This window comes from Phaethon lepturus, unplaced genomic scaffold (assembly GCF_000687285.1).
Source record: "Phaethon lepturus isolate BGI_N335 unplaced genomic scaffold, ASM68728v1 scaffold21332, whole genome shotgun sequence".
Taxonomy (NCBI): Eukaryota; Metazoa; Chordata; class Aves; order Phaethontiformes; family Phaethontidae; genus Phaethon; species Phaethon lepturus.
The window spans coordinates 86,729-101,268 of record NW_010524448.1 but is presented as its reverse complement, the minus strand read 5'-3'; the positions used below and the strand labels follow the sequence as shown (position 1 = coordinate 101,268).

The 14,540-nt window shown below is 41.1% G+C and overlaps 1 protein-coding gene across 1 annotated transcript in view; it reads right to left on the bottom strand.

Moving 5' to 3' along the window:
* SPNS2 (spinster homolog 2 (Drosophila)) overlaps nt 1-14,540 on the bottom strand; it is a 118,383-nt gene that overhangs the window by 17,126 nt on the left and 86,717 nt on the right. The window contains exons 6-9 of the mRNA XM_010282464.1: nt 12,824-12,966; nt 11,500-11,652; nt 9,591-9,780; nt 2,633-2,698 (exon numbers count right to left, since the gene is read on the bottom strand). Of these exons, the coding sequence (XP_010280766.1) occupies nt 2,633-2,698; nt 9,591-9,780; nt 11,500-11,652; nt 12,824-12,966 (552 nt within the window). The remainder of the gene's footprint in view (nt 1-2,632; nt 2,699-9,590; nt 9,781-11,499; nt 11,653-12,823; nt 12,967-14,540) is intronic.

Genomic DNA, 14,540 nt, shown 5'->3' with positions numbered 1-14,540 from the left:
CAGTGTTCAGTCAGTATTGAGACCTTTTTATCCATGAAAAAAGGATAATATTTATGTATATGATGAAAGTATTGTTAGGCTTACGCTAATAATGCTTTTAAACTCCTTACCAGCCTTCAGGCAAGAACAAACACAATTATGATTACACCAAATAAATAGTAATCAGCAGAAATTAATTTGCCAAACATTTAAAGTGCATCTTGCTAAAGCATATCCACACCTTTCTCTGGCTAGGACTTCTTACAAAGCTGTCTGTCAAACATGGTTTTAGCCCTGGCTCTCACCTATTGTCTGACTAAACAGCCTCTCAAACCCCTTGTGTAATACGAATGCACTTCAGACCATCTGTTTACAGGCCTGCATTGATCTAAGTGGATGTTTACATTTATTTGTATAGCACTTTTACAGGTCTATTTGTGCTGATAATGCAGTAAGCTGGGCATTATATATGACACTCAGTTCATTTCTCTAAGCAGACAAGAGAATACCTAGTTAAAGGGCTGGTATCAATTACCGAAGTCCAATTTTTAAAACATAGTTTTAATTTCTTTCCTGTGTTTTGAAAATTTGAACTAAGAAATTATTTCTAATTATATCCAATCATTTCTTATGGAGTTCGTTTGCACTAAAGCAATGTAAGTAACTGCAAATGCATCCCTACAAAATGCAACAGGCTATAGGATGCTGGTCACGTAAGACAGATGGCAAATCCTATAAAAGCTATTAAAAAGCTACAGGCTACTGAAGTCACACTGAATTCAACACAAAAATTCTCAGTAATTAAAATGGGGCAATGATGGCATCCTTAGTACACCTGCTGTAGTGAAGTAGTTGGTTGAAAAATGTCTTTTGAGGTTAGCTTGAGACAACATAAGTCACGTTTCAGCTCTCGCTCTGGCACAGATTGTCTGGAGGACCTTGAACACGTCCGACAGGTACCTTCCCTCCAGCTGTGCTATGCTGGCAGCAGAGATGACTACTTCAGCTGCTCTTTGAGACTCACTGCTGGAGGACTACAGATGTGCTCCATGGCCAGGCCCCCACTTATTTCAGCTGATGCTAGTGATGATAGAAAAGATTTTCTATTTAAGCCAGACAGCTAATTCTGACCAGAGAGAGCTGGGAGCGCTCCTGTGAACATCACAGCCACAGGCACGGTGCGACAGGAAGCTCTAGCAGGAGCAGTAATGAGCAACTACTAATACTGTACCGTAATTTCTTCCTCAACACAGCTGTCTGCAGAATGCACATCTAAGTGTTGAGATACCACTCAAAGAACGGCCGCGGCAGCCGTGAACTCAGCACAAGCTGCAAAACCCATGTAAGTACAGAGTAACCACCCGTTCAGCCCAAGCAGAGCTCTATCACACTAAAGATAAACCGGTAGGAGGAACAAACCTTGGTAATTAAAAGCTATCTAATGCTACTGAAGTGCACTGATAACCTTTATTTCTCTGTGCTTTATTCACATCTGAGAGAAGTGGGATTAACCACCCCACCCTACCTCCCAAAGTGTTCTCTGCACAAATGAGTTAAAGATTGAAAGTTCATCAGGCAACACAGTTATGGCAACTACAGAGCTACCTTAAAATGTAAACACAACCTTGAACTTAAATCATAAACAGAACTTAAGCAGAAGCTTGAAGTTCTTTGCTGAATCAATATATCAACACCGTTATCTTTACATCTAGGAATACTGAGCCAGATTGTTTTCTTGCTGATGTTTGTATAAGCAACAAATACAAGTCAAGGGAGTTTTCTATTGATGTCAGACTGATTATATTTTTAGTTTTGTCAACAAGCTGCCGAAAGACCCCAGGCAAGTCCTGTAGTTTCTTTCTTTTTCATACAATAAGCAACAAGTAACCTCCCTCACAATGGGATTTCAACATGCAGTATCTTTGATAGGCTCCATACATCTCTGATGGAAGCATTACAAACCATGCGAGGCTCTTTAACAAACATCCAGACTATTTCATATGAAAATCTAGCTGCTGAGGTCAGCTTGCCAATTTGAAAGACTTATAAAGCTCTATGGTGGAAAAAGAATGGAAAATGAAGGACATGAGGTGAAAAGTCCCTAACAGTTTCCTCTTGGACAAAGCGGACACAGTCCAAAAATTCTTTATACTTTCTTTTCCTCTCTCCCAGAGGTGGTTTTCTATTGTGTATGTGTTGAATGGTAGGTTTGCTGGAGTTAAGCCAAAGAGAGAGGTAGATGGCTGCCTTTGTGGTCAGAGGAGGGAGGGAGGGAAAGATTTCCTATTGGAGAACAAAGCCTACTTATTGATAACAAAATCCACTAATGTGCTGACTATTAGGAAATGTTGGCCGATTTCTTTGCATATGGGGGGGATTGTGCAAAATACTTGAAATCTGGGGAAACTATTTGAACTCAGTAATGGTATCCCTTCTGGACATTTTCTCTCCCTGGTGCTCAGAACGAAGGACAACAATCTTTTTCTTCCTCCCTCTATCTCACCTTCCCCTTCAGCAAGTTAAAAAAAAAAAAAAAAAGAATAGGCTGAAGTAGGGGCTGGGTATTTGGAAGAAATTGTGAACTTCAGGTTGTTCTTGCAAGCTGACAAACTGGCCACCAGAAGAGAAAGATGCTGTTCCAAAGTACACTCACCATTAGTATGTCTGCTGTGATAGCCCAGTTTGAAAACAGAAGAGTTTCTCCGATAAAAATGCAAATCTGTTGCAACAAAACACACAAAAAAGAAAAGATTTATTCACTTGACATTCAAGGGAAAAATAACCTGTCACAAACTTTCCTTTGTTGCTTATTTGTCTCAAACCTACGCAAAGGATTCTTCTGTACACAATACACTCCTGATTACTTTTGTGGTTTATCCCGAATATTAGAAAACTATAGATTTTCATCAGAGCTCTAGTGGGTTGGCCTGCAACTTCATTAGTGTAAATTGTTTATGATCTACAGAGCAGCTAAATAAAAGGCTGACACATTTGGTAGCAGAACAACATGAGAAGCCTGCAAGAAGAGACAGCTGTGGGCTTCCACACTTAAACGATTCTGTTCCAAAAAAAACAGTTAGAAAAGGCAAGGCCACAACTCCCCAAAACACAGTCATTTTCATCACTAGGAATCAAGTTATGTGTTAAAGCTCTGTAGCAAACCAAATGAGGTTCTCCATGTGCAAGATCCCTTCCCTTCCCGCTAGCATATTGCTGTCCTTTTTGAGGGGGACATGGATCTAGGCACTATAACATCTCAGCCGTTACACTGGTAACATCTATGTACAGTCAAGACAAGACTTAAGTATGGGTTTTGCAACATCAGTGTCTTAAGGTGAAATATAGTTCTTGACTCTGTGGAGATGGTCAATGAGATACATTAAACGACCTGTGTATGTAGTGGGATGAGAGCTTCTTTTTGTGGTGGTGTGGTATAAACAGCCACCACATATCCTTTCCACCTCAGGCACTCCCATCCCATACTGCCTTCTTAGCTGTGCTGGTACAATGGAGCCAAGCAGGGATTCAGAGCAGGAAACTGAGATGGGACAAAGAATCTTTTGCTGGGGGAGGTAGGGGAAGAGGGGCTTCTTTTGCTGATTTTTAACCCAAATCAGTTCCATGGTGCAATTCACTAAACAGTTCTACAAACAGTTGTAGCAACTGAAGGACTGGAAATAATCAAGAGGAGAAACTAATTTAACCTGGCCTCATCATTAAATGTTCATCAAACTCAGTTCAATGGAGCAAGGGTGATGTGGCTTCAGGAGGAACATCGCCTCCATCAAAAAGCTTTTTACTCGTATTTCAATCAGGAACCTTTTCCTTTTATGTTGTATGTTAACAATTTAGTGAAGAAATTTAACAGAATGAAAAAACAAAGACAGAAAAGCTTCCACCCTCATGTCTCCCTCTTCCTTTGTGTATTATGAAGAGCAGAACACATAGACAAAATGCTCCTTAAATAACCAGATTTGTAAAAACCAGCTTCCCCGTTCCCCACCAGTAAGAAGGCAAGCAAAACTCCTTTAATCTCCCTCAAAGGTTGCCTTTTGCCCAGCTAACCCATTTCTTTTTGTGGCGTCTAGAGAGAAAACATTACTCCTGGAATCCCTCCTGGCAGTTAGAGTTAACAGCTATAGAGATTTGGATTCTGGTAATTGAAGACTCCCCTATTAATTGCCTTATGTTCAGTTTTTGTTAGGTTGAATAGGCTAATATTCATTAATGAAACAAAGCCGGCAAGAAATACACGTACACTTTGCTTTGAGGAAACACTCACAGATGGATATTGTTTTGTGGTGTTCTTGTGAGCTCTGACAGACTCTGACAGTCATGGCCACTGCCCCGGTCCCTGCCGCTTGCACAGGCACAGTTTGGGGTGTGAGAAGGACCTCCAAAATTGGTAGCTATGTGACCACTGCAATTGTCTTTCCCCCACATGGGTTAAGATTGCCTAAATCCCTCAGGCCATCATGTCACTGCCAGGAATAGTTTGCTTTATTTATAGCAAGGCTTATGCATTGACCTAGAGAAAGCTTCCTCTATTTGTTTCTAAAATTGTCTTTGTTTCCCACACATTCCCCTTCCCTGTCCCCTCTTTTCCCCTTCCCTGTCCCCTCTTTTTGTGACTGGATCTGCTTCCTCTGTGATGGTGTCTGAGCCAGTCATTTCAGCCCAGCTGGGCAGCTAGGAAATCTCCTCGTTCCACTTTCCCCCTGTCCACTGGTCTGCCTTGAACTTGCCTCTCACTAGAAACGACAACTGCCAAGCTAAGAAACACAGATCCAATGAATGAAAGTGTCGATGGGAGTTGAAGCCATGTGTGATGTAGCAAGGGCATACCAGAGCCCCAGGTGGGCTCTCAGGACCTGCTCTGAAATCTTTCCTACTACAACTTTGCATCTGCTGTTGTTGGGGTTCTGTGGCTGGATAGATTAAATTGAGCTTGAGAAAGATGTAATCACACTTCTGAACGCGGCATCAACATGCCCTGCCTGTTCATACAATATTGCAAACAGGCAACTGCTTGCCTTGAGATTATATAAGTTATATACACACACACACGAACTGTTACACGCAGCAAGTAAAACTTGCCCCTTCTGCAGGAATTTAGCACAAGTCCCATAAATAAAATCACTGAAACGCTACAAACTTCAGAGTGCACCAGTTTTGAATTGTTGAATGTGTATTTCACCCAACACATTTCCATGAAACACGTGCTTAACATGTGGATGACTGGTAAAAGGAAAAGGAGAGCAAGAAGAAGATCAAAAAGTAGGACAAAAGATACTGGTATTAAAAGAAGTCTGTCCTTCAGCTGCTAATGGGGATTTATAAAAATCAGTTCATCCACTGCATGAGGCATATGAGGATATGTGGCATTTCTGCTGGAGAGAGACACTAGGGAGGCTTATTGTAAATAGGGCAGCCTCCAGAACAGATGAATAGCTCCTAAAATGGTCACGGTTTTGACCTCTGATACGCTTTTAGAAGCCTCATTTTACACTGAGATTTCAGCTCTAGAGATATATCCTCTCCTGAATCCAGCTGTGTTGTATAATACCTCACCATCTCCATGTGGTGTCCAGTTGCTTATCTGTGATGAGCTGATAGAAGTTATATCCCCCTCAAGTCTTCTCTTTACGTGATCAGTTAGCAAATTCTGATTCACAAAAATGGTAAGTAGTTTCAGAATGGTCACACCAGCAGCTCTCACAGCAAGATCTAAGCAGGTTATAAACTCCTTCCATGGCTATTTGCAAAGTGCGTATCGGTCTACGTCATGATTGCCTGTATTTCTCTTTGAAATGGTGGGTAAGACTCCTACATGTACTCTTGAATTTGAAGCAAGTCTAACTCCATCTCAGTGTTGGGCAATATCAATGCCTCAGAAGTAGGTAAGTGACCAACACCATGCCAACAGAAAATCCCTGGAGTTGAGCCTGAGATGCTGTAAAAGTTCTATGGCAAGGTTTTACTCTGGGAGTTGTTGTTTCTGTGAGATCATAAAACGTCTTTGAGGAATTGAAATAGATGTTGAAATAGAGGTACAACAGGAACTTGGAACAGTGTCAAAAGGAAGGCAAAGCACAGCATCTCTCTCCAGTCATTTTGAGTTTTAAACTAGTCTAAAATCTGCTGTTGAAATGTCTGAGTAGTGTGATACAATGATGCCATACAGCTAATGGGCTTCAAGAGACAGGTTTGAAAACCAACATTTCAAAAAGTACGTATTTCAGAAAGAACGGCACCTAAAGATATGAAAATTGCTGTTGTAAGGAGTTGGACTACAACACACATACACACGCCGTAAGGAAAACAGAGTAAGAACTGATTGGACTACACAGCTAAGCAAGATATTAAAAGATAGAAATACAAGTGTCTGGGCAGCTAAATGATACAGAACACTGTTTTATTCCACCTTTCCAGCCACTTCTACCACTGCCAATAATTTACTGGATTAGTACTAAAAGATTGGATGTAAAAAAGAAGTCTGTCTATCTGCTCCAGGTAGGAGTGGCTGCTACAAAACTGGAATAGCAGCTGCCCTCAGGGACCAAAACCACCTGGCAAGACAGGACTGAGCAGGGGAGAAAAAGTACACACGTTCAGGGGAGGAAGAGAGCAGACAGTTGACAGCCTGTAAGGGACAAGGTGATCATGCCAAAGGATATGCAGGTCTTTGAAAAAAAAAAAACCCAAACAAAAACCAAAACACAAAAAGCTAAGAAATTAAAAAGCAAGGGCTCTGCTTATTCTTGCTGGAGTGCTGAACATTTCATTTATGCTGATGCCAGTATCAGTCGAAATTAAAACCTCTCAACTGTTAACTAGAGCAGGGAAGGGAGACGGTGATCTGCTGGCCACCACAGCTCAGTGTGAGAGAACACCATCTCATGAGAACACACCTAAATGCTTAAAAGTGATAATTAATAAGGCTCTGAGCCAATATGGGGCGCAAAACCAGTAACCCTTCAATTTTAGCATGGTGTGATCAATGATAGAAATCTAAGGACAGTCACAATACAGAAGGTCTGGAAATACCACCGTGTTGGGGAACAGACATTGCTCTTGCCTTTCACAGTCACACAGAACTCAAGAATGCTGTTTCAGGATGAGCGCCAGGACACAGCTGTGAAGGAAGCTATCAGAGATGAGAAAATCCACCCATAAATTTTATTGCATTCGTTCCAGAACAAGCTATTATCATGGATTTTGAGATAAGGAAGGTAACTTAGTCCATCATGCTGTCCTCCATATCTAGGTGTTCCAACTCCAGAGTCAGAGAAGAGTCTCTCCTTTTTTTTGGACCAATGAGACTTAAAACAAACAGCAATGAGAAAGTGTTACACCATGCAAACTTGCAAGACAGGTCTCCTAGGGAAATAAAAGTGAATTAAACACTCTGGAAGTCTGTAAGACTGCAATAGCATTGAAGGGCATGGAAAAAACAAGGGCTCAGTTTGAAATTTGCCTTGAAAAGACAATTCAACTGATACATAGCACCACCACAACAAGACCCCGTGTTATAAGACATTGGTAGCTCCAACATAGACCTGTTCTCTCAGTGGGGTTAGCACCTGTAACACTAACCAGCAACAGTAAGAGGCGTTGTGCCTTTGCTTTCTGTTTATATTAATTTATAGCAGATGGCTAGGCCACAGATCATCTAAGTCCAAGTGATATCCAAACATTAATGATCTAAGCTGTCCTGACCCTTTTTAAGTTAAGAATCCTTGTTTTTGCAGAGGCAAAACGAAGTTAAATGGCTGGCCAACTGTCATGTGTAGAATCTATAGAGTTCAGATCTCCAACTCCCCAGCTGGCACTTGAACTAGACTCTTATCTGCTTTCTATGCATCAAGTTTCCAGCAGCAGAGTAAGCATATTTAAGGCTACAGAGAGGCAGTGTGACCTGCAACAAACATATGCATCAGCAAATAGGCTGATATTCCTCATACCCCCTCCACATGCAGGTATAACTTCCTTTGCAAATCATTGACACTCTATTAGATTTACTGCTCATACATAATAAAAATAAATTGTTTCTAAGTTTGGTTAAATAATACCATCTATATTTACATATTTACAGAACGCAGAATAGTCACATGGCTATTAAAAAAACAACTAAGGAAAAAAGATTAAAATGAGACCAATAGCCACCTTTTGATGCAAAATTTTTGAAAACCGTATCTCCAGCTTCGAAAGAAACTTTCTGCATAAAGAGACTAAACACCACAAATGAACATGTCTGTCATAAAGTCTGAGAAAGGAAAAAAAATCACAGGTCTGGCTGCACAGCAAGGTGGCGGGGAAGGGCAGGCGGAGAGATGTGACAGATCTCTTCACTTGGAGACAGCTGATGATAAAAGGAAGGTTAATGCTTGGTCAACCAGTAACACCCTCTTACAGGTTGTCTGAGGTGATCATTTTTCTGCTAATCAGTGAATCAAAGGTTAGTTCTAGACCATGCCACAAACCAGAGGAACAAATCTCTTTCTGACACTTTCTAAGTAGTCAGAGTAGGCATTCTTGGTTCTGTCTTAATATTTTTAAACTTCTGCTCTTTCTTCTTGTGTTTCCCCATAATGATTGGAAGCTATCTAAATACTCAGAAAATAACCACGGCTTATTAACCACCATAACACTAGGCTAGTGCTAGAAATACAGAGAAACAAGGAACCACAGTAGATCGGTTGTAGACCGTAAATGAATTCTCCTTGCTGGGTGGAGCATGCATGGCAATGTGGAAGCTAAAGGTGGGCTTTCAGAAATTATCCCACTACTCCAACTATCTCATGCTTTCTCTTCAAAAACTTCTCCCAGGTCCCAGGCTTCTCTCTATTACATTGAAAGGGAACCTGGAACCTGTTCAGTGTACTGGATTTCTGCTCTCTACTGAAAGCAAGATTCTAGCCTGAGGCTGGATTATTATACTTGAATTTTTCCTTTCCCTTCAGTCTGTTTGTCTAGATCTATCTTATGTCTTTTTATATACTTTAATTACAAACATTCTGGGAGGAGACATATTTTAATCTGCATCTGTGCAGTACCAAGTATTGTGGGTTCCTGGGCTATGACTAGGACTTCCAGGTGCTACGGTAGTACAGATAACAACAAATTGGAATTGCATGGTAATTACTATTGGTCTGCAGCAAGCTACCTAGTTATGGAAATTAATGGTACTTATAGGTAGCCAAAAGCATGCCCACAGACAAATTATACTGTAGTTATAATTTGGTACCACTGCAGCTACAATACTCTTATTGTGTAAGGAAAGAGGCCAACTTTCCTGTACCAAAACATTAGGCAAGAGTAATAGAGGTAGAGTTATAGATAAAACAACTCAAAGGGGCAGGAAACGTGCGCTAAATCCACAGCTCTAAATTCTGATGACAGTTAGCGAGGGGATACGTAGCTGAGATATCGTTTTTCCCTCCAGGCACATCTAGATAGTGCCAAAAATGCCAAAGGGCAAAAATGAAGGACACTCAGAAGGGGAAAAGCAAGACCAGTATCTTAGGCTTCCTGCAGGGGACAATGCATGCAGTCTTCTAAGGAGTTTGGTAGAGAGAGTGACACTGGCATATGCAAAGGATTATACTTACGTAGGCTCCCACGATGCTGCTCTTGGCAGCAACGAAGATCAGACAGATGAAGATGGCTGATCCTAGCATGCCAACAGCACAGACAAGAGGATCAGCTCGCTGGGTTTTTAACCGGCACCATTTGGTTGCCCCGGCTCCTGTGATTACACCCAGGAAACCAGTGAAGCATGTGATTGCTCCGAAGATCAAGCTATTAAAAAAAAAAAAAGAAAAGAAAAAAGACTTTTTTTTTTTTTTTTAGTTTTTTGTTGTTTTGTTGTTTTTTTGTTTTTTGTTTGTTTTTTTTTTGTTTGTTTTTTTTTTTTAGTTTTTTGTTTTTTGTTTTTTTAGTTTTTCCCCCAAAATGGGCATGGTCTTTCCACAAATTATTAGGGTAAACTGACTAATGGAAATCTGCACACTGGCTCTGCAAGTTTAAAATAAAACAAATAAGCTCCCTGCTGAGTGCTTGTGATTTTAGCACTCTTCCCCTGAAATGAAGAAAAACACAGCAGATGAAATTCAGCCTTATACATAGGCATTGATCAACACACAAAGAGATGCAAAGGGCTCATACTGCTTCTTTAGGTGGAACAGAGCTTCCTATCAAGTGCACTGCACAGGTAGTTATGTATGCCCCAAATGAAATAACAACCTGCACATTGATCATGCAAAGGGGAGATCATGGACAGAGCAGGCACTGGGAAGCTTAAGGGAAAGGAAACCTAATAAGACTCTAAATATCAGTGACTTTCAACATACTTTGACTTTCTAACTCCTTTCAGACTACTTCAAAACAGCCTGATTAGATTATTTTGCCGTTATGTTACACATTTCAAATGTGTTAATTTAAATTTGAAGAGCCAGGAGCTGTCAAGGATTCCCTGTATTGTATGTACAGGACTTGGATTACAGAATGTTTGGTGAATACATTACAGTAGCTCCAGGGCAGCTCAAAATATAGGTGTCATCAAGGAGTGGAAAACTTCTCTTTGTAAATAGCAGATGGACAGTCTGACTGGAGCTGTATTTTCTGCTCACTGCATTTTTGCAGAATAGACTGAGACTGCCCGCTGGGTGCTCTAGTTGATGGTACTCCAAACCACTAAGTAGTTTACTTGAGATGGCATTGTGTCAGCTAGAGCAAGAAGGTTTTCCTAATACTATTTTTCCCTCACAAGCTAAAAAGCAAAAGGGCTGAAAAAAGGCAGTTTTTCATATCTTTTATTCACCTGGAGAAATGTTTTTTTTTTTTAGCATTTTATGTTTTGTGCCATCATGGTAAAGCACAAAACAATGAATTACTTTTCATAGCTTATGTGCTGCAAGTGATATTATACGACTGGGACTGAAAAACCAAACCACTGTATAATATCAAGTGATCCAGACCAAAGTGTCCCAGATCTCTGCACCATTTTTCAGCAAAACTCAGCACACTGTAGTATACAGAGCAATGGAACACAGTGAAGTCCTCCCTCACACAGAAATAAGTCTTCAGGGTCAGTCCCTACAGCCTTTAGGGGAACCCTGAATTATAGTCACCACCGTGGCTACCCAATCTGCCAGCTGATTCTGCTGCTATCACAGAAAACAGAGTGGGTCTTAAGAAACCAAATTCTCTCTCAGCTCTCCAAGCGTCTTCTAAGGCAAAGACAGCAGTCTCTTTTCTACTGCTGCACTATAGCCTGGGAACCAAGACAGAGCTGAGGTCATTGCTTCTCCCTTGGTTTGACTTCATGCAATGAAGAAAAGAAGAGAAATAAAACCTAGTTTACAATTGCGGCACTTCCTATCATTGTTGCAAAGACCTAGAGGAAATTACAGACATTCTAGTAACTTGACTCCGTGGGACTTGCCTGTTTCCTCTGGTAAATAAGCGTACCCCCCCGCCCTTTCCCCCCTCTTTAAAGCAGTGGAGTATGAATCTCACCTATCTTTGGTGCCACAGGGCTGCGAGCTACAGGTCTCTGCTGTCTTCTGCACAACCTGTGCTCTGTGAAGGTAGAGAGGGATCCACATGCCAAGCGCCCCTGTGGCAAAGGAGACAGCTGAGGTGGCCAACGATGAGAACACATAGCTGCGGCTGTGGAGATGCAAGAGACAAAACCAAGAAAAGGTTTAGGGGGGAAAGTGGAAGAACAGGAGCATCAGGATAGGAGCCAGTGCTTCAGTGACAAAACAGCGTTCCCCCATACTACCCACCTCCCTTTGCCAAGGAGCAGAGACAATACGAGGTACAAACCAACGGAGAATAAAGGGCATGGAATATTTCTTCGTATGTGTTGCTCCATTGATAATAGTGTACTCAACTCTTCAGAGGCGCTTCAGAGAGACCATTTTTCACGGGACCGTTTCAGGAGACAGTCAGTACTTAGTCACTAAGACATGATGTGTGAACTACAGGGCTTTCACTATAATATCACCTGTTTACCTGTAGTACCAGGTTCACTTCTCTCTCCCCATCCATGTCACCATGATTACTACTTGGATAAACTAACAAAATAAGTAATATAGAAATATTGGTAAGTTAACCATCATCACTTTTCATAGTCCTTTGATACTGGATGACAATACCAGGAAGGCATACTAGCCAGCAGTTCTAAAAATGAAGGACACTACAAGTTTCCCATCAGAATTCCTATGTAACACTGAATTCACGAATGTAAGTATTTACACATTCACAAGCTTTCTGGAAGCAAGTGCAGCTGCTTAAACACTTGTGAGCATTATGCACATATACAAGCACCCAAACACATTTTGCGCTTGTGCATTCAGTCACATGTGGTTGTATAAACATATATATCTAAACTTGCCATGTAGTGCAAATTTTTGTGTATTTTCTCCTCTGAAATTGCTCTGGCATTTAACTCCCTTCTTCCCCTCAGAGTAGCTCTTTCCAGGAAGAAAAAAGATCTAAGCGTCTGAACAAGTGGCACAACAATTAATAAAGGAACACGGCAATTTCTACACTTCAAAAGCCTTAATTTGTCTAAGTATGACCCAAACAAAGCAGACTCTCTCGTAATATGAATTTTGGAAAGGTTAGAGCAAAAGCTGGAATCCTTCACTGTCATTGCAGTTGATACCTTGTGGAAATGTAACTGTGATTTTCTTTCCTAGGTCCACAGACTAAGCTTCCTGCAACACCTTGCACGTTGTCACTTGCCAGTCTCACAGCGCTAAGAAGTACAAGCCATTGGAGGTTCCAATTAAGCATCAGAGGCAAAGCATGCTTTTTACTAGAGTGCTCTTACTTTCTAATCAGTGCTTTCATGTCTCTTAGCCATGAGGTCCGAGCCTTCAGCTGTCCCCCAAGTTGTTCAACATTTCCTCTTTTAGCAGCAGGTACAAATATCAAGATGAGTGTCCCTGTTATCATTCCCAGGAGTGGAGATACCTGCAAGAAAGGAACAGGGAATTAGCACAGGAGTCAGCAGGGTTTGCTTTGACTAGTCAGGAAGAAGCAGATTACATTAGTTTCATTTCAGCAATTCAATTCTTTCCAGCTACTCAGAATCTGAGCACACTGAGGCATCTGCTCCTTTCCTTCCTCCCTGTCATTCCCTGGACTTTGTTATCTCACTCTGGAAGCATGCAGCTTTGGGAATGCTCTGATTAAGACAGTCCATTTCTTTGTATTATTAAAGTACCAAGATTCATCTGAATATGGTTCTTCAGGGATGGTTAACTCTTTGGAAACCTACTCCCAACTGGGCTAACAGACCAACTAGTTTCGAGGACAGCATAGAAGCTTTTTAAAGCCAATGAGGCCAGGTGAAAGATTTCTGGATGAAGGGAGCATGCTGGTTTTGAAAATTGTTGCTTGACATGCATCCCCCTTCCAGCTAACCCACAATGGCTTCCCATTTTCAGGAAGCTTCCTCAGAGTACCTCAATGTACAGCAGACCAAGAAACATTGAAAATTCAGGCTGGAAGATAGGAAAATGACAGTAAAGGTTAAGTTTCCTAGTTTTCAATCCTCTCTCCCAATCACTAGGCAAAAATACAAAGATCCCACAGTTTTTTGCAAGCTATAAACTTGATTATTGTTTTGACAGTGAAATTCCATCATTGTCAGAATGCAAAATAGCTCCATTAGGAAAACAGGAACACAGATTTTCACCGAACCATCATCTCTTCTATACATGTAATTTAAAAAATAAATTCTTGTTTAAAAAAAAAAAAAGCTTCCAATAATAACCTGAGAATGGCCTTTACACCTGGAGCAGTGTTTCACATCCAAAGATGACAAACCCAGAATTCATCTAGGTAAGGGAAGGCAAAAATTTTTCAGATCTGCAGACTCAGGAAAATCCCTCCTCCAGGGATAAATGAAGCCTGATACAGTATCCTTATTACAGCTGAACACAAGACACAGCACTGGTAAAAAAAAAAGGAAATGCTGGGATTTTCTAGGGCCATATAATTTAAAGTCTCTTTGATTTTTATCTAAAGGCTTAATCCCCCAATAGGACAATATCCATTGATACTCAGTAATGCTCCAATGAAACGCTGACATTACTGCTAGAACCAGAGACAAAGCTGCCACTTGCCAATGTGCCCTTCTGTCTTCTTCAGCCCACTGAAGTACAGATTATTCCTGACCTCCCACAGATTTGGAGATCACAGGAGATCACAGAGGGAAGCACCACCTAGGGGAATCTTTCAGATCTTGCAGAAGCACAGTAATTGCCACAGGGACAGAGGCTGCTTTACACTGATGTCTGGAAGCTTTCACCATGTGCTGGTTGACTATGAAAACAAAGCAATGCCGTCCAAAGCAACCATCATAGACGTGTGCAGCTTGTGAGATTCCCCACAGTTTTGCACAGTCAGGGAATCATGCATCAGTGTTGTCATTTATAGTGGAATTCATGACCCCATAAGGGGTACAGCCTTGCAGACAGCCTGGATTTGTCAGGATAACTATGGAGACTTCATCTGAAAAGAAAGATGCTAGTGAAGATTTC